Source organism: Odocoileus virginianus, chromosome 1 (assembly GCF_023699985.2).
Source record: "Odocoileus virginianus isolate 20LAN1187 ecotype Illinois chromosome 1, Ovbor_1.2, whole genome shotgun sequence".
In the NCBI taxonomy this organism is placed as follows: domain Eukaryota; kingdom Metazoa; phylum Chordata; class Mammalia; order Artiodactyla; family Cervidae; genus Odocoileus; species Odocoileus virginianus.
In genome coordinates, this window is record NC_069674.1 from 96,488,017 (window position 1) to 96,497,934 (window position 9,918).

Genomic DNA, 9,918 nt, shown 5'->3' on the forward strand with positions numbered 1-9,918 from the left:
TCACCTGCAGTGCAGGAGACCTGGGTTTGATCCCTGGGTTGGGAAGATCCCCTGGAGGAGGGAATGGCAACTCACTCCAGTACTGTTGCCTGGAAAATCCCATGGACAGAGGCGCCGTTGGGGTCGCAAAGAGTCGGACACGACTGAGCAACTAAGCACAGACATACAGAGGGAACCGTATTTAATATCTTGCAATAACTTACAACGGAAAAGATTCTGAAAACAATATAAAACTGAGTCACTTTGTACATCTGAAACTAACAATACTGTAAATCAAGCATACAACTACAATTTAAAAAAAATGAAAAGAATCCAACCTCCAACATTTGGGAAATTCTGTCTGAATGGAAGCCTACTGGTTAAAGAAGCACATTGCTGGGGAGGAACTGCTGGAGCCCACAGGCTGGCATCAACTTATTGGTCAGAGACATTAATATGCCTTTTGTTACCTGAATATTATTGACTGGAGATGTTTCAATATTTACTTACATAAATCACCAGTCACAGACATTAGTTTCTACAAAAATCGCCTTGTCAGTAATGTGCTATCAACCTGCTTCCCCTTTGAGCTAAGACTGACCAGGTCAGCTCTCCAATAAGCCACCAAAGAGGGGAGGAAATTAACACTCAAGTTTTGCCTCCCTCAGGTGAAGTATAGGACAGAAAAAGACACAACAAAGAAATTTTAACCAAAAGAAAGCCGGTGTATCAACAGTATTAGCAACAAAATTAACTTTAAGGCAAAAAGAATGATTTGAAATAGTCACCACTTCATTGCACCATTTTCCTTCATAATCTTCATCTGTATGTACTGAAAAACACATCTTCAAAAATATATAACACAAGTTGTCAGAAGTTCAAGCAGAAATTGCCAATGCTACCATATGCAATTATCTCTATAATTGAGACATTAATCAAACAAAAGTAGAAAGAGATGAACACTGCAATTAACAAGCTTGATCCAGTAACTGGAAAAACACAAATTTTTCCCAAGAATACATGAATCATTTGCAAAAAGCTGTCCATATACTTCATAAGTCTTAAAGCAAGCCTCATACTTTCACAGTATCAGACAGACCATACCATTTGAGAATAATGCAATTACACTATAAATTAACAACAAAACTACTTTAATAAGTAAAACCTTTATGTGTGTGTTCAGCTGCTCAATTGTGTCGACCTCTTTGAGACCCTTTGGACTGTAGCCCACCCGGCTCCTCTGTCCATGTGATTCTTCAGGCAAGAATACTGGAGTGGGTTGCCATTTCCTCCTTCAAGGATGGAACCCAAGCCTCCCCCATTGGAAGCAGATTCTTTACCACTGAGCCACCATGGAAGCCCTAAATCTATATGTTTGGAAACAAAAACAACCCTTCAGTCAGAGAGTATGTAAGACACTAGAAAATACTTGGAACTTACTGAAACCTACTTAGGAACATTTGTGGGATACGCCCAAGGCAGCAGGTACAGTTCATTATGGGCTTCCCTGGTGACTCAATGATAAAGAATTCACCTGCCAATGTTAAAATATGTGGGCTAGATCCCTGGGTCAGAAGATTCCCTGGAGGGGAAATGGCAACCCTCTCCAGGATTCTTGCCTGGGAAACCCGGTAGATAGAGAAGCCTGGTGGACTACAGCCCAAGGGGTCACAAAAGAGTCAGACCTAAGAACTAAGCAACAGAAGATAACTATACCAAACCCAGAATGTTTTACAGGTGAGTTCTGCTTAACATCAAAAAACAGGTGTCTCCAGTTTTACATAAAACCCTAGAGAATACAGAAAACATTCCACAACTCATTTCATGAGACTACTGTAATGCTAATAATAAATAATACCAAAATCTCTCAAAGACTACACGAGAAAGAAAAACTACAGGCCAATCTCATTCATGAACATAAATGCAAAAATCATTTTATGCAAAACAATAGCAAATCAAACCCAAGAATACAGAATAAAAGATAATGTATCATAACCAAGTTGTATTTCTTCCAGGAATGCAAATGTTATTCAACACTGAAAACATATTCAATCATCTCAACACACAAAAAAAATTCATTTGATCAAATTCCACAACCACTTGATTAAAACTCTTATCAAACTACGAATAGAAGGAAAAGTCTCTAACCTTAGAAAGTCAAGTTGTGAAGGACTTCCAGGAAGGCTCTTTAAAGGGAGCTGAGTCCATGAAGCTTTTGTGTGTCTACTTCTTTGGATTTGGCATAGGGACTACATGGCTATTTCCCAACACCTACTCTGGCCCTATGAGGTGATGTGGATCAACTGGAATTCTCCTACACTCCTGACAGGAGGATAAATTGGTACCACACCATTTAGAAACAGCTACATATATGATAAAACTATATAGAAAACAAGGGTGCTTAACACAAATTTCAAGATAGTGTTTATTTCTAGTTGGGTGGGAGAAGGACTTCAACTGAGGAAGTGACAACCCCTAACTGGTAAAGTTCCATTTCTTTAGCTAAATGAGAGGTCCAATTGGATTCATTTCATTTCTCTGGAAACTATACATATCAGTTGGATATACTCTTCTCTGTGCATGAGAATTACATGAGAATTACACAATACATTTTAAGTGAATGAAAAAATATCCAAAAAGCTATTTGAAAATACCTTCTTGCTCATCTCCCTGTTTAAAAAAGAACTGCTCTTGGTAGGTAAAAGTGTTTTTTTTTTTTTTCACTGCTATAAAAGTGCTATTGAGATCTGGCACTTTAGGGGCTACTCTTCTTTAAAAAAATTGTTATTAAAGACATTCATGTGTACTCCTCCCTATATAATGCAATTAACTTAGTTTCCAAACATCACTGAAGTGCAAAAGATGTGAAGGCTTTGCACAGACTCTACCGACTTGCACCAAAGACAACCACTTTCTTATATACCAACTGACACGCACCCTATTTCTGCTGAAGAAATCTTTTAAACTTGTCTTAGTAACAGCAACATTAAAAAGGAAGAACACGTACATAGACACTAAGTTCCTAAATAAACAGAGAGGCAAACTATCCTTTAATTAAGATATCAGATTTCCATCTTAAAGTGCTGTGTGGCATCTCAAACAGGATCCTCTTAGCTTAAGGCAACTGCGCGACTAAACTGGAGATCCTAGATGGATACCCGAATGGTTTTAGGCTAATTTATGGATTCGGTTTCCTAAAAAATAATAGTATCCCCCCCCCCCCAAAAAAAAAAAAAAACTTCTCCAACTTCTGGAGCACCCGTGGCAGGTATTTTTATGAGCACTCATTCTGGAATATCCGTGGCAAGGCAGGTACCAAATCCTGTAGCGTAAAGCCTCGAAAATCAACAGCGACATAAGCCAACAAGAGAGTCAAGAATCCCACCCTCCCCAAATCTCCTGGAAACAGGTTGTCTTTCACACGTGATCTCCCCTCCAGAATCCCGAGGTGTGAAAAGCAATAGGGAAAATTACTGGGAATTCAGAAAAAAAGAGTCCGTGAATCATAGGGACAAAAGTTAAATCAGCTAGGACCTTGCAATTAAAGTTATTTAACCTCATTCTGCGGAGAGGGAAATCGTGTCCCGGGAAGAAGAGCACCTGCTAAGGATCTAAGAGTCATGTGAATCCACCTCCTCTCTCAGTCCAGTGACCATTCCCTCACCCACTCCCAAACGCTTCAATTCGCTCCTGACACGGAGGTGAGGTGAGAAAACCCGCACCTCCAGTGTGGCCAGAATGTCGGGACCAGAAAGGGTCGCGGCCCCTCCTCTCACAGGTGGTGAAACACGTTGGAAAGTGACGCAGCTAAGGCAGAAAATCAACGACCCTCTGCCATCGAGCTGCAGGAGCTTCCCGGAGGCGATGAAAATCACTGGGGACCCCACTTCCTAGCTCCAGGAGAGAGAGGGTCAAAATGAAACCGGCTCCCTAGATTTCGGCAAGAATCCCGCGTTTCCCATGCAGGAGAACTGGGGAAACGCAGACAGCTAGTGGCGCAGCTCCGAAACGCCAAGGAAGGACAGGCATCGATTCCCGCCTCTCTCCTCCGCATCCGTCCGTGGGGAGAAACGGCAACCGTGAGGATGCGGCGACTCCCGCGAGAAGAGGTACCTGATGCTCGCGCCGCAGTCCCCCGGCGTACCGGAACCGGAGCCCGCCACCTTGCTTCCGGGGTTCAGCCGCAGCAAGGACTGAGGTCTCAGGAGGAGGGAGCCTCAGCCCCGCCCCTTCCAAGCCCTGCCCCTACGCGCGCCTCGCAGAGGACCGGGTAACTTCCGGGACGCCGCGCGTCACTAAGCAGCCGATCCCCACTTCCGGACGCATCCTTGCCTTCCTCGCCGTCCCAGACTGCGCGAGCGCTGTCGAGATATCGGCACGTTTGATTGGCGGAGCGAGAATGCGGGTCTCCGCCGATTGGATCCGCCTCGTAGACGAGGGGATCCGCCCCGTAGACGTCGGCGGGGAGCACAGTCTCAGTGGTCGGCTTGTTTCCCGCCGGTTGCCCGCCTTGCGTTGCAATCATGGTGGACGTGATGGAGTCGCCCAGGGCGCGCATCAACGCCAGCATGCTAGCTCAGTTCATCGACCAGCCGGTCTGCTTCGTAGGGAGGCTGGAGAAGGTGCGCGCGCTCACCGCCCTGGGCTTTTTGGCGGGAGGGGCCCCGTGGCCGTGGGGCTGGCGTCCCCAGGGTAGGTAACGGAGGGTGGAAGAGAGAAAGCCATATAGCATCTCTGCGCCCCGGTTTGCTTTATTTCTCGCAAGGGAACTTTTTGCACACTTTTTGACCATTGCGGCCCTATTTTTGGCTCTTAGCGCGCGGAATCGCGAAGTTGAAGGCGTTCGGTTCTAGTGTCCCGCCCTCGTTTTTTACTTGAAATCATAGACAAAACTCCATCTGTTTTCTGTTAGCCGGCCTTGACAGCTAGTCCACTTTTATTGTTTCCTTCCTTTCTGCTGTTTCCTCTTTTCTCAAACCTCGTTTTATCGTTGAAGTCGCTTTTCTGTAAAACATTGCTTGATTGTATTTTACTAATCCAGTGCCAGTTTGTTATCTTACCCAAGTGTTAAGAGCGCAGCCTCTCATCCTACTGGTGAGAAACAGGCCCAAAGGATCAGGATCTGGGAACCGAGAAAACTTTTATATGAAAGCTTACTTGTTTATTTCAGTCACATTATCTTCTTGCAATAGGTGTATTGGACTTAACAGTTATGGAAATTGGGTAGGAGTGGCATCTGGTTAAAAAGTGCTTAAGGCCACAGCAAGTAGCAAAGCTGGCATGCATACCAGATCTGACTGCACAGTTTGCAGCTGTCTCGCGGGAGTAGAACCCAGATGTTCTAATAACCAGTTTCTCTCTACTTCCTCATGTCTAATTTTTAAAAACATAACCTCTGTGGGATATGTACTGTTTAAATCATGGATGCCAGTAGATCTCACTTTTAGGTATTATGAACCCTCCTTAATTTGTTCTTATTTCTAATTCGTTCTTAGATCTAAATCTGGGTTGCCAGATTTAGCAAATAAAAATAACGGGACACATTTGCACTAAAAAGGTAATTGTTGTTCATCTAAAATTCGAATTTAAGCATCGTTTGATCAGGTATAGTAACAAGACAATGTGAACTAGTTAAACTGTTCAAAAAAATTGCTTTGTGTACACTAATTAAGTGTGGGTCAATCTGCTCTTTTGTCAAACTTCTAGTCTTTTTAAGAGGATTTTAAAAAGTTCGTATGGACTTTTTTAAAAATTATGTTTCTTTTTCAGATTCATCCCACTGGGAAAATGTTTATTCTTTCAGATGGTGAAGGAAAAAATGGAACTATTGAGTTGATGGAACCTGTATGTTTAAGTATTAATTCTATGTATATTATAATTAATTCTTCCTCTTATTTGGTTTGTTGCTGATGTTTCTTATTCTTGGAGTGGATGTATAAAGGATCAGCTCATCCAACTTCTCTCAAATAAAATTTGTGTCCTGCTTTTACTTTTCCCTTTACTTTTCTAACCAATGATTTTTGGGGCTCTGTCATTTTTAAATAAATGCTGACAACTCTCATTCCTTATGAAAGACGAGAAAATCACTTAAGAAAAAAATTATTTTTAAATCACTTTTCCCTTCCTCAGTAGTTTCACATTTTTAAAATTCAGTTTTCTGTTTTTGTTTACATTTATTTTCAGTTGTAACTTGCTTTTACAGTTTATCTTTGTGGTACACTTTCTTCGTCTTTTATGAAGACAGATGTGTGTGCTGTTTGGTTAATGCATACAGAACTCACTGTACAAATACAGATAATAGAAAGTTCCTTTCAATGAGTCCTTTTAAACAAATTACTCCTTGTGGAAATACTGGATAGTCTCAGGATCTTTTAAGTGACTTTTGTCTTCAACTTAAGCATTTAACTGTAGCTTTAGACCTGAAGCCGCTGCTAAAGGTTACTGGACTGGTGACATACTGACAGTAATAAATACTCAAACATCTTTAACAAGTTACAATTCCATTTTTGCACTGATAAATCTTAAAATTATTTTGCTGCATGAAATGAAAGACTAGGAAAATCTAGAACAATTTTCCAAGTTAATTATCAGCTGAAAATGTGATAACAGCAACTTGGTATTTTGTTCTTTGTGTTAGCTTGATGAAGAAATCTCTGGAATTGTGGAAGTAATTGGAAGAGTGACGGCCAAGGCAACCATTATGTGTGCATCTTATGTCCAGTTTAAAGAAGATAACCATCCTTTTGGTAAATAAAACATTCTGTGATTCATGTAATTAGGAGGAAAACAACTTTATTTTTAACTTGCTATGTCTTGGTCTTGAGTTTCAGTCCTGCTACACTTTCAATTTCTGTATCACTTTCTGATGCCAAAGGAAAATGCTAGGACATTTTGGCCTACTTCTAAATAATGCTTCTGTATGTAAGAAACACAATGAAGATTAATATTTGTGGGAAGAGAATTTTTTAAAACAAAGTAAACAAAACAAAAATACTGTTAATAGTTTTTTAATTTGATTTTAATGTATAAAGGCATCAAATAATGCACAACACCTAAATCACAACCAGGCAAGAATGATGCCTGTACAATGGAAGTCAAAATAGAAGTTATACTCCATGAATTTTGGAAATCATGGAAGTTCTACTGCATGACTTTTATTTTTTGGAACCATATTTAAATAAATATGACCCATATCACAGTTTTAGCAAATGGATTGTGAAAATAAGTTGACCTCTAAAAGGGAGAGAAAAGAGAAACAGGTAGAACTCTTTAAATAATAATTGATATTACAACTTTCCACTGTAGATTAAATGTTTGCCAACCTATTTCTTTCAGATCTTGGACTTTACAATGAGGCTGTGAAGATTACCCATGAGTTCCCTCAGTTTTTTCCTCTGGGAGTTGTGCAGTATGGTTGAACTATTTTGATGATTCCTAGTGAGCTACACTGAAGACTATTAAAGGAGGCCCCTGATATTTGAAGGAGCAATTCCTGAGATTTTTAATATTTAATTTGTTCTCTTCTTAATTTCATTTACCTAACTTTATTAGATATTCCAGTGTGCCGTTTTTGACAGAACTGGCTTATTGACAGTTCTCATCTAAGTTCTCATAAAGAGTAATTTCTCTGGCATATGGTCAGATTTAAAATGCAAGGAAGAAAAAAAGAGTTGGTTGAACTTAGTTTTTTGCTTTATTAATAAAAGCTTATGTGCTGTTGGTCATATCGTTCTTCTTTCAGTCACCTGTTCAAGCACAAACTTGGAATTTAATAGTTGTCAAGTCAGGGCTTAAGATTTCCCAAATGAAACCCTGGGCCAACCATGTTAAGAATGTACTGCTACCTAATGAACTATACCATGTCAATCACTTCCTTGACACTGAAAAAATGATGATATTAAAAGAGCAAACAGAATCCAACATCTTCTGTAATTTGTTAATACCAGTGTTAGGGCATTGTACAGAATCAGAACCAACAGGATATATATGGATATGTAAATGAATTGTTACACAAGTTGGCCTACATGGTTATGGAGGTGGAGAAGTCACCGGATGCGCAATCTAGAGAACCAAGAAAGTTGATGGTGTACAGTGCGAGTCCAAAAGCCTGAGAATAAGGGAAGTTGATGGTGTCACTTGCAGTCCAAGTTCAAAGATCTGAGAAAAGGGAGGACACTGCTCTAAGTCCAAGAGTCTAAAGGCCATCTTTACTCAATCTGCTGATTTAGATGCTAATCTGTTCCAGAAACACCCTCACAAATATACCCAGAAATAATGTTTTACCAGCTATCTGGGTAAACCTTAGCCCTGTCATAACTGACACATTAAAAAGTAACCATCATAGCACCTCTTTCTCAGGATTTTATTAATAACAACTGTCAAAATTAATTTGAAATATCTGTATTCTTGTACTTCATACCACTAACACTGGTGACAGTTGTCGCAAGGGTACAGCAGTAACAGAGTAATATGCCCTGCATGCCCACAAGTTTTATGGCTTGACCCATTTTCTTCAGTGAGGAAATAAATTTTAAATCCATTATGGTTGTAGATCATGCCAAGAATATTTAAATTGGTAACATCCTCAATTTCATCCTCAAATATTCTACAAATTACCTAAGCAACAGTGCTACTCATGGTAAAGCATTTTCTTACAGTAAGTAAAGACAATACTGGTCTTCCAAGGTGGCTCCAGTGGTGAAGAATCTGCCAATGCAGGAGAGGCAGGTTCAATCCCTGGGTCAGGAAGATCCTTTGAGATCCCTTGGGGCAGGAAATGGCAATGCACTCCAGTATCCTTACCGGGAAAATCCCATGGACAAGTAGAGCCTGGCAGGCTACAGTCCATGGGGTTGCAAAGAATCGGACACGACTGAGCACACACATACATACATAAAGAGCTGTAATTGAAATTCAAGTGTAGGAGGGACATCAGCCAATCTCAATAACACAGTATTGTCTTCAGTGCCAGAGAAGGGGTCAGCCCGCAATTGTGTTAGCCTCGGAAAACATTAAATGTAAAGGTGTCCTGTTTGAAACCCCTGAACAACTATGTTTAGTAAACTGGACTAAATGACTAGGGTACTTCTGACAAGTGAATCCTTTATACTGGTGATTTATGGTGCCATTTCTCTAGCCCCGGTGTTACCTATGAACTTTGGCTTGAAAGAGTGTAGTTTGAACAGATGCAGCTCCCCTGCCGTGTGTGGCCTGACATTTAGTAATAATTTTTTAAATATAATTCACCTATTTCAAGTGTACAGTTCAGTGGCTTTTAGTAAACAGAGTTACATCCATGACTACAATCAATTTTAGAACATTTTCATCATGACTTAACCTGTCATGGCCCAATCCCTACACCACCACCTTGCCCTTAGGAAGAAACTAATTGATTTTCTGTCTGTAGATTTACCTGCCTGGGATATTGCATATAAATGGAATCATATATGGCCTTTTGTCAGTGACTGACTTACCATAATGTTTTCAAGGTTCATCTGTGCAATCAGTGCTTCATCCCTTTTTATGGCCAAAAAATACTCCACTGTATGGATATACCACATTTTTTTCATCCATTCATTGCTGCTCTACATTTGGATGTTTCCCACCATTTAGCTATAATGAACTATGAATATTCATGTATGAACATTACTAACCTCGTTCATGAACCATGAACATTAATTTTTCTATATACCTGTGTTTTTATTTCTCTTTATATACTTAGGAGAGGAACTGCTGTATCAAATGGTAAATATGTTTAACTTTCTGAGGAACTGCCAGACTATTCCAAAGTGGCAATACCATTTTACACTCCCAGCAGCAGTGTTTGAGGATTCCTGTTTCTCCACATCCTCAACACTTATTATCTTAACTTTGTTCATAGTGATCTTGACTTGTCTTGTTTCTTTTAAAGGTACCATAAGCCACTCTGTTGACCAAAAA

General features: G+C 40.2%; 2 protein-coding genes across 4 annotated transcripts in view; one reads left to right on the top strand and one right to left on the bottom strand.

The window, feature by feature from the left end:
- The window catches only part of UMAD1 (UBAP1-MVB12-associated (UMA) domain containing 1), a 251,639-nt gene extending 247,432 nt beyond the window's left edge, over positions 1–4,207 (bottom strand). The window contains exon 1 of one of the 3 annotated variants that reach the window (XM_070471111.1): positions 4,093–4,207. The gene's annotated coding sequence lies outside the window, so the exon portion shown is untranslated. Of the gene's footprint in view, positions 1–2,127; positions 2,537–3,701; positions 4,071–4,092 lie in introns of those variants that run through there. The other 2 variants (XM_070471112.1, XM_070471113.1) reach the window with 2 other exon arrangements.
- Positions 4,208–4,304: 97 nt separating this feature from the next.
- RPA3 (replication protein A3) lies at positions 4,305–7,894 on the top strand. Its single transcript, XM_020898972.2, has 4 exons — positions 4,305–4,601; positions 5,749–5,823; positions 6,617–6,725; positions 7,315–7,894. Exons 1-4 carry the CDS (start codon positions 4,503–4,505, stop codon positions 7,395–7,397), a joined length of 366 nt encoding a protein of 121 aa, XP_020754631.1. The 5' UTR covers positions 4,305–4,502; the 3' UTR covers positions 7,398–7,894.
- Positions 7,895–9,918: the final 2,024 nt, after the last annotated feature.

What these genes read in the sequence shown, in the direction of transcription:
- RPA3 (XM_020898972.2), top strand. Translation starts at nt 4,503, where the DNA reads ATGGTGGACGTGATGGAGTCGCCCAGGGCGCGCATCAACGCCAGCATG. An exon ending in TCGTAGGGAGGCTGGAGAAG is followed by an intron (nt 4,602 to 5,748) that starts GTGCGCGCGCTC and finishes TTTCTTTTTCAG; the next exon opens with ATTCATCCCACTGGGAAAAT. An exon ending in AGAAGATAACCATCCTTTTG is followed by an intron (nt 6,726 to 7,314) that starts GTAAATAAAACA and finishes TATTTCTTTCAG; the next exon opens with ATCTTGGACTTTACAATGAG.